At 32.8% G+C, this 17,245-nt stretch overlaps 1 protein-coding gene across 1 annotated transcript; it reads left to right on the top strand.

Annotated features, from left to right (window-relative positions):
• Positions 1 to 5,298: 5,298 nt before the first annotated feature.
• LOC111365383 (calcium-dependent protein kinase 18-like) lies at positions 5,299 to 11,364 on the top strand. Its single transcript, XM_022985881.1, has 12 exons — positions 5,299 to 5,992; positions 6,987 to 7,117; positions 7,234 to 7,275; positions 7,375 to 7,486; positions 7,569 to 7,647; positions 7,974 to 8,143; positions 8,534 to 8,660; positions 9,796 to 9,911; positions 10,013 to 10,120; positions 10,300 to 10,362; positions 10,464 to 10,637; positions 10,906 to 11,364. Exons 1-12 carry the CDS (start codon positions 5,573 to 5,575, stop codon positions 11,056 to 11,058), a joined length of 1,695 nt encoding a protein of 564 aa, XP_022841649.1. The 5' UTR covers positions 5,299 to 5,572; the 3' UTR covers positions 11,059 to 11,364.
• Positions 11,365 to 17,245: the final 5,881 nt, after the last annotated feature.

The raw sequence follows: 17,245 nt of genomic DNA, 5'->3' as shown, positions 1-17,245 counted from the left end.
TTATTTTTTAAAAATCCTTTAATGCCCAACGAATAAATAAAATAATGACTGTTTAAATTCATAAAAAGTTCATACAAATACAAAGTAACAAACTTTTAATTTGACAATATTTTCTTGTCTTCGACTCTTTTCAAAAAATGCATCTAAAGTTTTTGCTTTTTCTTTGCACTCAAACCAAACTCAACTTGTTTAGTACAAAATAATTATTTAAGGTTATGACTGCTGGAAATACCACTTTTGAAGAAATAGTTGATAAAACACAATTATCATATGAATCACGATCATCATTAATAGATGTATTGAGTGGGTCTTGAATAATTTTTTCATCGGTAGGAGATTCCATCACCACATCATTTTCACTAGGATGGTTAAAAGGTATTTGATATCCATCTTTCTATAACTAGACTAGAAATAGCTTCACGCAATCCATTGATACCTTCATCTTCACTGACTTTTGAGTTTTGATTCAACATTAATATCTTCATTTGATTGGATCTTGCTGATATTTTTATCTACTTCTAAATAAGACGCCATGGTAGGAAAAAATTTGGAATGATTGGGAATATTAAGTTAAAACTAATTATTGTAGAATTATGTGTTTTATGTGTACATGTGTCATGGTAAAGTATAACATAAGATATAAAATTATAAAATACTCTATAGATTAATAAATATTCATTTATCGATAATTTAATAACTCATCTAAAATAATAATTTTTCTTAATCCCAACATTAGTATTTTATAGAGGTTTTATTGTAATAACTTTACCATCTGATTTGATATAATCAATAACGATAAATTTTCTTTAAATTTTCAAATTGTTCTAAAATTAATATTTTCATATTGTTGTAATTTTTGCTAAACACCCATGCATATTATAAAATTGATTTCACTTTCAACATTTGAAACCCTAAAAATACACATCTACACTTGTTATTTGATTTGTGCCAAACATTTACGAGACGTAGACTATGATAGAGTCATGTTGGGACATGTAACTGCGGAGAAGTAGATGAGATTTTTTCAAAATTGTATAGAATTTTTTGATTTGTCATCCATATTCATGAATCGTTAGAGAATTTCTAAATCATTGAATGATTAAAAATATTAATCCAATTGAGTTTATTTTGTCTATAAAAAAATCACTTTATAATATATATAGGTAATAGTAAGACGAATCACATTTTTTTATGACAGCAACCTGACTTGAATCTAAAGTATATTCATCTGATTGAGATGATTTATTCTCCGCCATGCCATGGCTTCTTGCCTTTTTTTATAAATTTTAAAAGCCTTGCATCATCTTTAGTGGTTCCAATAGACAGTAGAGCATCAATAATATCGAACATATTAATAATGAGTATTATATATAAATAATTTATAATCTAAATTCCCCTAAAAGGACATCAAAATTCTCTCAAATATATACAAAATTAGTTATTTGTATTTGGTATGAGATACTTCAAGATGATAATATTACTATTTCAACAACTTCCGGCACAGTTACTTGAGTCAAGTCGAGAAGGTAAGCCCAAAAGAGACTTAATCCTATATAGACAACGGTGGGAGAATGCGGCAAGGCCTAAGACCCCCAAGCCCTCTCGAATGAGTTCTACTATAGAAGCTTTTAACGTAGACCCTGAATTTTGGACTGTTTGATCAAGTAAAGGAAACTCAATGGAATTCATAACTTGGTAGGTTTCGACTTCAGCCTCAACATTGTTCTCTCTTTCTCTTTCTATGCCGAATTAATCGTATTCTGGGCCGGAGCAATGAACTTATTTGAAGTGGCTCATTTCGTACCAAAGAAGCCTATGGAGCAAGAATTCCCAGGAACATTTGGAACATTTCGTTTCTGAGCAGAAGAGCCGTTTGCAAGTTTTAAAAAGTGCACATCCTTTTTAGTAGCAGAGTCGGGGGAAAGAGTAGGAAAGGTTGATCCAGTGGAAGCAACGGCTAGGGCATGGACAATTTAACATACTACTAAACATGTATTTTTGATGTGATCACCAGTTCAACAAACTATATATATCATCCAGTGACTTGCTTTGACAAAATCATATACGGTCATCAGTAGATTAATTTTCAAAAATAGAAAATATGACTGATTGATGGTTGGACAAGTTGCATTAATATTGACTAGCCAAAGAGGTAACCAACATTATGAACTTTTTTTTTATTTACCAATGGTGAAAAACATAAACATTGACGTACAATTAATGGGGTCATGTAACGTAATTTTTCGTGTATCTCAACACATCATAAGAAAGTAATTTTTCGACTTACTTTTAAATTTAACATCACGTGTTGATTAAAAAATATATTTATTGTTTTGGGTCTTGCATTCAAGTGGTGCAATTTTTGTTAATAACGAAAGAAAAATAGTATAAATATTGAGAAGGTGAAGTCTGACAATATTTTCATTTGAAGATGAAGAATAAAATATAAAAATATATGTCAAGCGTGTCTTGTGAAATATTTAGTGAGCTAATTAATTGGGATTGGATTATAAATTAATGTTCTTATATTCATATAATATTCAGTTTAATTGAAAAAAAAACATGAAAAATAGAACAAATTGTTGTTTGGAAGAATACACCAACAAAATACTAGCATGGGATGCCAGTTTCCCAAAACTCGAGTTACTTTTTTTTTTTTTTTTTTTTAAAGAAAATACCACTAGTGGGGTTTATTTTATATAATGAAAAGCGGGAAAACAAATAGAGGAGGGGGGCATGGACCTGACCTCCAGCAAATGTAAATTGTAACAAATTGCCAGTTTTCCCAAAATCGAGTTTCTTTTTTTTTTTTTTTTTTTTTAAAGCAAATACCACTAGTGTGGTTTATTTTATATAATGAAAAGCGGGAAAACAAATAGAGGAGGGGGGCATGGACCTGACCTCCAGCAAATGTAAATTGTAACAAATATTTGAAGATAAAATGCAATCACAGTAAACAAGACACGAACAAAAACTAATGAAAGGGACTCAAGGGTATTCCCGAGGGTAAATCTTTGGGTGGTAGTACATAGACATTGATCGAGTCATGCGTCTGGTTTGAAACATTTCTGGATCATAGTAGTCTGCGATGTCTGGCTCGCTCGTTGGAGAGGGGTCTCACCTGCGTGTAGGAGCCTGCTTTGCTGATAAGTAATGATCAGATGGTGGTGCACTGAATGTCGGGCGAAAAGCGGGTGCATCTGATCTCATAAAAAATATAGATTACTCATAATTCAGATTAAATTTAAGAAACTTTCATGAAACTTACGACAATTTCAGAGATACCCTCTTTGGTTTTAAAAATTTCACAACCTCTCATGAAATTTATTTTGAATAACGGATTCCTTGTTAATAAACTATATTTTTTTCCCATGTTACCCTTGGACCTTGGTTATTAATAATCTAATTTGTATCTATTATTGAATAGGATTTTACTATCCTAGTTTGCTCCAATTTTATCCTCATTCCTTAAGATCTTGTTAACACTTGTATTAGCATTAAGTTTATATAATGAATCATGCTACAAGTAAAGAATTTTTTGAAAGAAAATTTTTACAAACAACGCATATCGCAATATCATTGAAAGATGAAGAAAAAGGAAAAAAACAATCCACTTACATTTTATCACGTCAACATCGGTACAAGTTTTGTTAAATTTTTCTGTACTTTTGGCTTTATTGTTATATAATAATGTTTGAAATGAAATTATATTTTTTAATCTCTATTTCTTAATATATATTTTTGGATTTTGTTTCACGTACACCAAGCTTGAAAGTTCGATGTACAGCCCCCCTCACAAGAGGGGGGCCCTCGGTTTTTTTATTAGATGCTGGCCCCCTTTTTTGGTGAGGGGCTGTACACCGAGCTTGTGTACAAACATTAAAACCCTATATTTTTATATTATATTTTTAAGATGGTTCTCCAGTCTCCAAGGTGGGATATGACACGATTGGTTTAAAATATTTGTTTAGGGAGTTTTTTATTTTATTTTTATATTATGTTTTTTCAATAAATTTTGTATTTAAGAAAATAATATTGAAACAAATAAATAATTAAAAACGTAAATGTAAATAATTTAATCTCCTGTTTGCCCTGCCTCATAAAAATCCCTAGGGACAAGGTTGATCGTCCTGCTCCCATTATCTTTCATATATCCTTTTTTACTTAATTATTTTTATTTTTAACTATTATATATTTTTAATATGATTGTAAATTTAAAAATATAATAAAATAAAGTAAAATAAGAAATAATGGCCCTGTTTGGTAGGGATTTTTTGCCCAAAAAAATTAATTTTTTGACCGTTATTTTACTATTCAAGTCGTAATTTTTGACTTCTTCTCTCACATGTGGACCCCACTTTTCTTCTAACGGTCAAAAAATTAATTTTTTGACCGTTATTTTACTATTCAAGTCGTAATTTTTGACTTCTTCTCTCACATGTGGACCCCACTTTTCTTCTAACGGTCAAAAAATCAATTCTCAAAATCCCTACCAAACGGGGCCAATAACTAGAACTGGTTTTAGGATGGAGCAAATGCAAGACGTTCCAGTGACGGTCCATTTTATTATCCTAGACTATATTAAATTTAAAACTTTCTTATTATAATACAAAAAGACAGTAAAGAATGTATCAATTTTATTCGTTTATAAGAAAAACATAATGGTTAATTTGGATTAATATATTGAACATCTATTTGGTGGGAATCAAAATCAGATTTTAAGTAAAGTTTAATAAAAGTTGATGAAATGTACAGTTGAAAAATTGTGAATTCCATGAAAAATATAAGATTAAAATTAATTTTTGACTTTAATTTAGATTAAAATTAGAATTTTATTTTCTACCAAGATAAGTACATGTTTGGTTTTGATTTTTTAACCAAAAAATTAGCCGTTACTTTTTTAAGTCAGCCGTCATTTTTTACTTTTTTTCTTACAGATGAAACCAACTTTTCTCTTTAATGGTCAAAAAATCAATTCTCATAATTACTATCGAACAAGCCTTAAATAGGAAAATAAATATAATTTTATATTTAACATAAAAGAGAAAGGGTAAAAGTAAAATGGTAAGTTCATACTAATGGGGGAGATTTTTGAAAATTTTAAAATCCGAGGTGTCTCTTACATAAATAGTTATCGAAAATTACCCCAGAAGTTATAGAATTAGAAAACAACCTCAAAATTACCTCCCGCACCCCGGCCCCACCCACGCCGCCCCACTCCTCAAATGAAAATAATTGCAAAACACACACACACACACACACACATATTATTTATTTATTTATTTTTGGGGTACCTGGGGGGTGGGGTTTGCTACCCCGTAGGCTTTTCATCTCTCTCCTCTCTCTTCTTCCAAAAGTCTCTTTGACCATCGCCTCCAGCAGCGTTCCTTCTTCCCTCCTTCCTTCTACCTTCTTCATACTGTGTAATGATTTCACACTTTCCTCTCTTATGATAATAACCTCTCTTTTTCTATTTATCCGTGTTCTTTGTTTCACATGACCATTAACAGTGATCTTTCTTGAAAGAAATCTGAATCTTTGACAAGGGTTTGGATCCTTTTGATATCTGGAAATGGGCATCTGTTTTTCCTCCACCAAAGTTAGTGGTTCCAATAGCAACACCCCTTCAACTACCGCGAACAACCACCAGCACCACCGTCCCGGAAATGACTGCACTGCCAGTAAGCAAGCCTCCACCACCACCACCACCAGCGTTGCGTCAAGAAAACAAGGGGTTTCTCATTATAAAACAAAAGAAGGTAATAGGAATCAACAAAAGTGGAATATTCCACATATTGCTAAGAATAGTTCAAAAAGGCCAGGTGGAATCATCCCTTGTGGGAAAAGAACAGATTTTGGGTATGATAAAGATTTTGATAGTCGGTATACTATTGGGAAATTATTGGGTCATGGCCAATTTGGTTATACATATGTTGCAATTGATAAGTCAAATGGAGATCGTGTTGCTGTGAAGAAAATCGAGAAGAAAAAGGTATTCTTTTTCAACCATTTTTTCATAATCTCTCTCTCTCTCTCTCTCTTTTTAATAGATTCATAGGAAAATTGGATTCAATAGGCTGCATTTTGTCGCTCTTTTAATCAGTCGGCATCATTTAGACTTCTGCGAAATTGGTTTTATTAGTGGCAGTTCGTATGGGATTTGTTTTTTCTTAATTGGTCAATTCTCTGGGTTGTATGGTTTACGCTGTGCTTAAATGTTTAAGCCTTTTTCCATGATAGATATTTATTGAGATGTATGATTCCATGGTAAAGTTTTGATCTTTTTGCATCTTAGGCTACCGAAAAGAAGCTCCTTATAATGACACCATATATGGTTATAATGGAATGTTCACCAATTATTTATTGGGAATGTATGCTTTTTTTGATATTTCTAGTTTATCCATTATTCAAGTTAGGTTTATTAGGCGATTCTATTGGTTTATTTATTGCATGTCCAAATTTGCTTTATATTGTTTCTTATAACTAAGATAAGTGGCTGCTCCTTCAGTAGAACTTGATCTCTCTCAAATGTGAGGTTTTGCTTTGGTTTTTGGATCTTTATAGCAATCTTTTTTAAAATTATAAAAAAATGTCTTGATTCCTTGCGCTATTCCAGAATTCTGCTATTCTGTGGTGCAATATTTGTGTGGGGATAGGAAACTGTCTTTGTGAAAATGGTAGGCTTGCCTTTGAAAGGTTAATTAAAGGGAAGAGAGTTTTAGTCCCCAGATATTCTAGCTAATAAATAAAACTTTCCAACTGTAAAAGAAATGCAGCAATTATCAAAAATATGTGCATAGCCCTTAGTTAACTAGGTTTTCAGAAAGGAGTCTCAATAGTAGGATATATCAAGCAATGCAGTTCCAAGATGGATGTGTTGTATCCTCTTTTTAAAGCTGCACATTTTCTTGAAAACTGCATGATGACTTAAGTCCCATTGAAGTAGAAATTTCTGACTTATGTTTGTAATCCTGCATATCTGGCAGATGGTTCTTCCCATTGCTGTAGAGGATGTCAAGCGAGAAGTCAAGATATTGAAAGCTTTAGCTGGTCATGAGAATGTTGTTCAGTTCCATAATTCATTTGAGGATGATTCTTACGTGTACATAGTAATGGAGTAAGTTCTCAGAAAGTCCATTTTGTAGTTCAATGTCCTTTTTTTATTCCTCCTGCAATGAGTTGTATGAGTTGAACATGGTATGAATGGTTTGTTTTCAAATTTGGTCTACTTAGGTTATGCGAGGGTGGTGAATTGCTGGACCGCATTTTGTCAAAGTAAGCATACCCCATTTTACCATTTAATATGATATGTAGGCTGTTCTTTCGAATTGAGAAGCATTATTCCAGGACTTACCTATGATTTCCTTTAATCAGAAAGGACAGCCGTTACACAGAGAAAGATGCGGCAATCATTGTAAGGCAAATGCTAAAAGTTGCAGCTGAGTGTCATTTGCATGGTTTAGTACACCGTGACATGAAGCCCGAGGTATGCTTAGAGTCAGAGATTATCATTATGTTTGAAAGGAAATATGGTGCTTGATGTTCTCACTTAAATTTTTCCCCTCCAGAATTTTCTATTCAAGTCACCAAAAGATGATTCGTCATTGAAGGCTACAGATTTTGGTCTTTCAGACTTCATTAGACCAGGTAATCAGATGTTTAGTTTTGTTATTTGTTGGTTAAACATATACTTATTTCTGAAATTTTGGAATTTTTATGCTCGACTGTATTACTTCAAATTTTTTTAGTCCAATCCAATTGCATATTTTTTTAGGTAAATGCACATGTACGTATATACATCGTCATTTTTATGCACACCACTAGTCATCTGAATGACTAGACTAAGCTGTATACTACCTTCCAAACATTTCAAGATCTTCATGCACCTGCCAATTGTTATTTATATTATTTTATCGAAGGTTTTAATTTGTTTCCCATTCATTATGAACTCTCAACATTTATTCTGAATGCAGGAAGGAAATTCCAAGATATTGTTGGGAGTGCATACTATGTCGCTCCAGAGGTGTTGAAGCGTAAGTCAGGCCCTGAATCTGACGTGTGGAGTATTGGTGTAATCACTTACATTTTGCTCTGTGGCCGGCGCCCTTTCTGGGACAAAACTGAGGATGGCATATTTAAAGAGGTAAGTACTGCATTTCATTCTTGGTGCACGAGCTTGAAATAATGGATAATCCTTAAACTTTCTTTGCACTTCACAATTTGTTTCATGATGTGTGCGATTAACTTTTCTTTGCAACTCTCAGATTTCATTTGATTTTGTCCTCAAATTTCCATTAACGGCTTGCTTTTGGATCCTTGACCTCAGATAAAAAGGAATCAGTAAAAAAATTCTTGGCATTGAGTTTTATCTTCATCTTGAAAGAAGTTTTGTTACTCTCTCACAAGCTTTCAAGTATTTTGACATGTCCCGCCGCATTATTTGTATATCATTTGCATTTGTGGACTTGAGCATCTTTAAATTTCACATGTTTGGTTATTCTTTGATTATAACAGTATTTATGTTATTTAAAAGGTTCTAAGAAACAAGCCTGACTTTCGGCGAAAACCATGGCCAAGCATAAGCAATGCAGCTAAAGATTTCGTGAAGAAGTTATTGGTGAAAGATCCTCGTGCCAGGCTTACTGCAGCCCAGTCATTGTGTATGTATTTGTTCTTCTTAAAGGCAACACACGCTTATAATTTACGAAAAATGGGGTTATTCGTATCAAGTGGTTTCAGAATGATTCATGCAATAATTGTGTGAATTTACAAAGGCAAGGGTGATTTTATTTAGACTCTCCATACGTGTAAGCCTTTCCTCTACGTTTATTTGTAGAGACCAAACCCAGTGTTTAGGTTTTTACGTTGAGAAAACAAATGGATACCCTTCTTCCTTCATTTTCCAGGGTTTTAAAAAGGATGATCACGAGATTGATAGGATTAGCTTTATGCCCTGGGTCGAGATAATTGAATCAAATTCTGACCTGAACAGGTTGATATTATGGGATGACCTCACGAACAAACTTTAATTCTGTCCAACGTGCAAGTTTTAAAAACTAATGCAAACTTGATGTAGTTTTGGATATCAATTAATTGGTATGACCTCATTAGCTTCCTTACATATACTTTTCCAAGATGATAGAATACATTTCGATGCCAGGAATGCTATCCATCTGAGATTTGGTTTCAGGATAGTGGGATCACATACATTTGGTGAAAACATTTTACGATTGATTGCATGGAAAGCTTGCTAATGAACAACAATAAACTGATCCTTATTCCAGTGGATCAGCTATACGATTCCTTACCTATTCAACCCATCAATACTCTACTAGATTACATTTACCAGAAGACATGGTGTAATTACCATTCTCAACCACATCAGGCCATGGTTATTCTAATCCACTTCCCCTCTTCTAACCTGCTCTATTGGATCGGATCATTTCTTTTAATTGGGCTCATTAGGTCTATGCTAGACGTGCCACAACCACGTGGGTTGTCCTTAAGTTTATCTTTAATCAGTGTCACTTCATTCTTTGGCTGATAATCTCATTTCTATTATCTTTTTAATTCTAATATGACCATTTATCCATCTTAACATTCTCATTTCTGCTATCGTTCAAGTTTTTGAAGTGTCTAGACAACAATCAGTCAAGTTCTCACCAGCGATTGACATGAAAGATATTTTGAATATCCCTTTCTTCCTCTAAGTGCTGTTTGATGGATTTCTAATATTTGTGTACTAATCTTTTTGCCTAAATCTATTTTAATTTACGGATCTTTCTAATTTTCCAGCACATCCATGGGTTCGAGAAGGAGGTGAAGCTTCCGAGATTCCATTAGACATATCTGTTCTAAACAACATGCGGCAGTTTGTGAAATACAATCGATTGAAACAGTTTGCCCTTCGGGTAACTCAGATATATTTTCCTTTGTTTGGCTGAAACTTGTTATGGCTTTAATGATTTCATACTATGAACACAAGTAATTTAAGATCAATTTTCTATTTCAGGTATTGGCTAGCACACTTGATGAGGAGGAGCTGTCTGATCTCCGAGATCAGTTTGATGCAATTGATGTGGACAAAAATGGCTCCATTAGTCTCGAGGAAATGAGACAGGTTGTTTTTGTTGTATGATTATGTATCTAAATAGTGTTTTGTTCATTTATTTTCCTAGTTTGGTAGAGATGCTGGTAGGCCTGCACAAGAGTTATGCTAAATTTCTGGCAAATTAAAATGGGCAGGCGTCTATGTGCTAATTTGGCATTTTCATGCGATCACATTGTGTTTAAACGCAGGCACTTGCGAAAGATCTTCCTTGGAAAATGAAAGACTCTCGTGTTCTTGAAATTCTTCAGGCGGTATGTTTTGTCTCACTTGAACAATGCATCGTCATCTTCATTGTTGTTTTCAGAATTTTAACTAGTAATGACTGAACTCTGTACTTTACTTGGCTGATCAGATTGATAGCAATACCGATGGGCTTGTAGATTTCTCAGAGTTCGTTGCAGCTACCTTGCATGTTCATCAGTTGGAGGAACATAACTCGGAAAAGTGGCAGCAAATGTCACGGGCTGCTTTTGAAAAATTTGATGTTGATGGAGATGGCTTTATAACCTCAGAGGAGCTTAAAATGGTATGTAGCGTGTCTAATTCCTCTTTTAGTGAATCATTAGTCCATATTTCTTATTTACGGAAAACCAGAAATAAAAAATAAAAACTTGGATAGTTTACTAGATCAAGTAACAAAACTTGAGATTGTTGATCAAGATTGATTTCCATTGGTTGGCTCATTTGCCTGTGTAAGATGTGAAAGTTTTCTACGCGAAATGTGCGAAGGAAAACTATTTTAAAGGTCAGTATGTAAAAGTGGCTTCTGCTTATACTGTGTTATGGTTGTGCAGCATACCTGCCTACGGGGTTCAACAGACCCTCTTCTAGAAGAAGCAGACATTGACAAAGACGGGAAGATAAGCTTATCGGAATTCCGGAGGCTTTTAAGAACTGCAAGCATGAGTTCACGAAACGTGACTAGCTCATCTGTAAATCGAGGTTAACTGGAAAATATAGTTTTTAATAGCGGGGTTATGAAAGTCTGATAATAATGAATGTCATGTTGAGTTCCTTTCTCAATGTGAATCGTCTCTCATCTGCTCTTCTGTACTATGATGTTTGTATCCTTCCCAGAATTGACAGATACCTTGTATGTCTTGCTTTGGTTCTCTAGAGGGAGAGGGAGAGGGAGATTGGTTACTGGACGGGGTTGCATTATTGTACTTGCTTCCGTACTGTCATAGGCAAGACGGCAAATGAAAAAACGATTTCAGATTTCCTGCTTATTGCTTAAAACGTTTTTCAGCTCACTACTGCTTGCATTCATCCTAACTTTTGGCTTCTCGACGGGATAATTATGTTTATATTTTATTTTGTGCCTTCAATGACTGGACGAGCCACAGGTACAAAACAACTAATTGAAGAGCTAGGAGTAATTACATAAATACCCACAAAATGGGAGCCATTTAGAAAAATCATGATAAGAGTTATTTTGAAGTAAAAAATACGGTAATTTTTTTTTATTAGCGTTCAACTGTTCAAGACCAACCAGTACGGTTGGAATTCTAACCACTTTGGCCAGCAAACTATTTCAAATTTTTTAAGAACAGGTTTGGATGCGTTGATATTTTAAGTTTTACAAGTGAAATTTTAATTATTTTGTTGTTGCAATTTCCTTATTTACAACTGTAACTTTATGTTTAGAAAAGTAACAAATACTCAAATAATTGATGGAAATTAAAAATAAAAAAATAAAAAAGGTTACAAAAAGTGTTATAAATTCAAAAAAAGTGACTAAAAAAAATGACAAACACCGAAAAAAAGTGGCGAAAAAAAAAACGAAAAAGTGACTCTCAAAAGAGAGACATGAATTCCAAAAAGTTACATACTCAAAAAAGCGACACAAATTCAAAGTAAGTGACAAACACTAAAAAAAAGTTACAAATACCCAAAAAAATTGACAAAAATTTAAAAAAGTGACATACCCTTAAAAAATCGACCAAATTCAATAAAAGTGACGGAAAGAAGTGGCAAACAAAAAAAAATGACAAACACTCAAAAAAGTAACAAAAATTCAAAAATAAAAATAAAAATGACATACACTAAAAAAAAGTTACACAAGTTCAAAACAAGTGACAAAAAATAAAAAGGTGATACTGATAAACACTAAAAAAGTGATAGAAATTAAAAAAAAAATGTGATTGAGAAATTGAAAAACAAACAAGCATTCAAAAAAGTTACGAAAATTCAAAAAAGTAACACACTAAAAAAAGTGACACGATTTCAAAAAATAAAAAATGACAACCATTAAATAAATATAGAAAAAAAGGAAAAGCAACAAACACTCGAAAAAGTGACATATCATGTGGCTTTAAAATTTTTTTTTTTAAAAAATGTAACTTTTTGACTTATTTAAGGGCAATGTTTCTTCACTCTTCAGTGTAGTTTCTATTATCTTATCGAAATATTTATGACAAACTTTGAAATACATCTTTAGAATTTAAACTTAGCAAATGATTAGTTCATAATTACAAATCGAAAATGGCCACAAGAAATGAACTTAATAATTATGGTTTAAACTTCATAAATTTTTTACATTGATATTGATTAGGAAAAAAATAAAAAGAAAAATTAATAAACATAGTTTTATGTTTATAATTTATGGAAGATAATTTTTTTATTTTTAAATATTGTCCATAACATGTTTATCATGATCGCATTGTAAGCTTCTAATAGATTTTTCAATCTCTCAAAATGGATAATTGTAGTGTAAAATACAGCATTAAATAAAAATATTTTAATAATAAAATTTTTAAGAGAATAAAATTAGATTGGAGGAAAGAGTTTTTCCGCCTGTGTTTCTGGACGAGTTGGAGGAAAGCGTAATTAATACTATAATAAGAGATATAATTAAGTTTAAGTATATTATTCTAATTATTTCTTTTTTTAAGGTAATGGGCCTAATTATACTTTTTTTTTTCTTTTTAACTACATATTCTTCAGTAAAATAATATAACGTGTAAATCCAAAACTTTTCAGTTAATATTAAAAACTAGTTAATTTACCAATTTGCCTCAATTCTTCGTAGTCAAAACTTCCTATGAGTAGTTTTAAACACTGTCCTGAGTGGCACTGGTTAACAAACTAGTGTTCTACAAGATGTAATCAACTGCGAGATAAATAAGATTGAACGCTAGATATAACATGGTAACCCCTAAGGGAGACATCCATGGGCCCGAGGCAATGGATATAATAGTCCACTATCAAAGAAAAAAAATACAATAGTTCCAATTTTGTAATTTCGCAAAATTAACAAAAAAAAATCAAAAGCAAGTAAAGATCATCTTCATCTTTTTATTTCTTCTTTTGATATGTTGAGGGAAGTGGAATCAAACCATTCGATCTTTATTTTATCACCACTTCACTATTGTATTTGGTCGCAACTACTACTTGGATTAAGATTTACCAATCTTAACTCGTGTCAAGTAGCATGATCTTTGAGTAAGATTATATCATTCACGTTCAAGTGTTCTCTTCAATTATGGTTGAAGAACACGATTTTTGCTTTGAGATAGTTCAATAGAATATTAGCCTGGCATAACTCATTTGAGATGGTCGGAAGACACAAAACTTGTTGCTGCAAGTTCACTAGGTGAAGGCAGATTTTCTCAAAGCATTAGTTCGTCTATTAATAATTTTCTCTACTTATGTGAAGACTCTTCCAAAATAGGAACGTCTTTTACTTAAAATATGATAGTTTTTCACTGTAAGAATAATGTAGAATATGTATGATATGGTCAATAATTAAACTAAGGAAAGTTTTGATTACTTAAAACAATCTGTCATTCTCTTGATTCACTAATCAAACTAGTCCAACATGATTAAATATATATAGTTTTGAATATGCTGCTATATGAAAGATAAAAATTGCATCTCGTTTAGGACCCAAAAAAATCCTGAAGTTCACAGCCAAGAAATTTGTTTACCTGTAGAACCCGATTGATCTTAACTGACGGGCTTACCTGTATCAGTCGAACACCTTTTTTGCACATATTTTGATATTTAAAAATCATTCTAATTTAAGCAAGCTTATAAACAAATAATAAGTAGAAATATTAAATAAATTTTACTTACAATGTTCACCTTTGGCTTAATTTAATTTCAAAAATTTCTTTTGAATTTTTAATGTCACTTTTGTGAGTGTGTGTAGAGTGTTCGCTAAGTATAGTACATGATATACTCCACCTTAGTTAGTTCTCACATATAACACAGCTCCCCCTAAAACTCATGTTTTTGTTATCACAACTACACCACCCCTCATTAAAATCTACTACTCCTTTTTTAAATTAAAAGCATATCATAAAAAGTTAATGAGCAATTAGTTAGATTAGAGAGTTGGAGTTAGAATGATAGTGTTTCGCGTGAGTTAGTCGCTAACAATTAAAAAGGGATTAGACGATTGTGTAAGGGACAAATCTCTTGAGACAAAGTCCCAAAAAGATGCGTTTTTACTGGCGATGACTTTACAATTGGAAAATAAAAACAGAATGCCTCAAAGGGGCGCAAACACACGAGTTACTGAAAAAGAAGTGTTTAAATCTAAACTAAGAAATTTAAAGTTACATATTCTCTATTCGAGAGTGTTTGATTTGGGGTTTTTTGCTCTATGTCTTTCTTCCTTTTATACTTCCTGGATGATCTCTTCGTGATCAGCCGCTTAAAAATTGCCTGATCGCTCTATAACTGCCCACTTTCCTTGTAGTGGCCAACTTATTATGAAATTGCATTCTCTAACTGCTGCCATTACTTTTGTCGTTCAACCGTCTTCAATTGAATTCCTTGAATTGTAGGACGTGATAGGACTACCCAATAACTACTTTATTAACTGCACTTTTGGGTAACCATAACATCTTATGTTTGCTAAGATGGTGGGCGACTCGAACGTTTGGACGAGAGCAGGGTCACAGCTCTGGGCGACTGCATGGCAATTCATTCGTTCAAATCTTGGGCGACTTGCAATCTTGGGCGATGGTATTACCGCGTTCATGGGTTTCCCTATTTGGACCTTTATCTTGCATTGCCTGATTGGTTCGTTCTTTGAGCTATTTGATTTTTGGGGATCTTCCAATTGAGCTTCATTCCTTGGGCTATTCGACTTGGACTGAACTTTTTGTATGTCAACAGATAGAAACGGCCAATTAGTGAACTTCTTATCATGTAGAAGGTTGATCTGGACTGACTGTCTAGCGTTGTGTCTCTGTATCTTTCTTGACTTCCTTTGCTGGGTTAGACCTGACCCTCTCTTCAGTAGGAGCCGAAGCAATGGTGGCAGCAGCAACAACATCAGTTGCTTTAGTCTAACATGATATGAGGTCAGGACCTTACACTTTTGGTACTGCAGGAGTTGAACTGGCTGTTCGACAGATAAGCATTATCCTCCTTACCTACACCTGCCAACTATAATCTACAAAATAGCTTGAAACTACAAAAATTCTAGATCAAATGCAACGAGCACTTTCTCAATTTTTAATGTCAAATAAAGTTGAACGACCCCTAATATTTGACTTAGATTTTGTTTCTAAACATTTTCGCTCATTTTTCCTTCTTGCAGTGGATACTAGAGTTTACTGCCAAATTCAAACTATTGATTAAAAAGTTCATGGAAAGCCCACACATTAAATTAAAAAAAAAAAAAATCTGAAAATTTACTAATAATTGAATCAATCACAATATTTTTGTTCAAATGTTTGATTACAACTAATTCAATTAATTTATCATATTGAAATGTGAATGTGTGATCGGACATTTTAGACATAATTAATTATGAACCACGTCCTAACCAGATTTAACAATTCTAATGATTACATGCTAAACTGTGTTTCAAACCATCCATCATCTGATATTGTCTCTTTAAATAAATATATGTGCATGCTAGAATAGAGCATCAATATAATTTTTTTTTCTTCATTTTACATGTTCATATAATGACAATTTATATTTTCTTTTTGATTTATAGTCTTTTCAGCTTGTGGAGTTGACTTTTACACGGTCATAGAAGTAGCTTTTCTCAATGATTTATGTTCATAATAAAGGACGGCTTCACACATCTATGGTAGTAGCCCTGTCCCCCAATAAAATTGTCTATTTATAAATCATATTGCCATGCAGAGAAACAAAGACAATGACTATAGGTCTGCACTTAAACATGTCACCTTCATATGCCTACCTAGTCAGTAGATGGTCACAACAATGTTGCCACTGTATCTTTATGGTGTACTTATCTGAAAAAATTTACCACAAGTTAAAGTGAGTACACCACACTAATTGAAGATTCCATTTTTATCTCAATAACTACAAACCCATTAAAAATTCACATCTTATCACATAAGCAAGAAAAACCCTAATTTTTCTTCTCATCTTTCTCAATTTTTTTTTTTTTAAATTTACATATAAAGGCAAAACACATGCAAACATGAACATATAGAATAAAACAAAAAAATTATGTACATCAAACTGGCTTTTATTATCATGTATATGTCAACGACTTCTTGTAAATTTTCAAATCTGACAGTATCTAAAGTCTTGGTAAGTAAATCAGATAGTTATCCTTCAATCTGAATGTGTTCTGAGACAATTATATTCCTTTCAGCTAAGTCTTTAATGAAATGTTGTCCAATATCAAAGTGCTTAGTCCTAAAATATTGGACAGAATTCTTGGAGATATTTGTAGCGCTAGTATTATCACAGAACATGGTAAGAAAGTCTTGATCGATATGGTAGTCACTGAGCATATGTTTTATCCTCGAAAGTAACCATTTATCTTGCATGACTTTTGAAATTAGTTAACATAGAACGATTACCAATCATGTGTCTGGAATAGTCACTATCAAAGTACCAGGAGTTAGGTACAATATATTTATAATCAACAACATAAGACCTAAGATCACTTTTACATATCCGAACTTGCCTTACTCTAGCCTCAGAATTTTGTTTTAAGGTGTCAATTAACAAGTTAACTCTCTTAGTACGATTCAATTTTCTGAGTGCTAAATAGTGGTGCAAATTGTGTTCATACCAATCACAAATACTACGTTCGATCTTGTGCTGTGATTTACCTCTCCGATATTTTACCTATTTACCCAATCCTGTGATCTGAAACAGATTTTTTCAAGGTAGTCATAACTTGCTGTC

This window comes from Olea europaea, chromosome 17, assembly GCF_002742605.1.
Source record: "Olea europaea var. sylvestris chromosome 17, O_europaea_v1, whole genome shotgun sequence".
Taxonomy (NCBI): Eukaryota; Viridiplantae; Streptophyta; class Magnoliopsida; order Lamiales; family Oleaceae; genus Olea; species Olea europaea.
The sequence above is the reverse complement of the archived record's forward strand: the minus strand, read 5'-3'. Positions and strand labels throughout refer to the sequence as shown.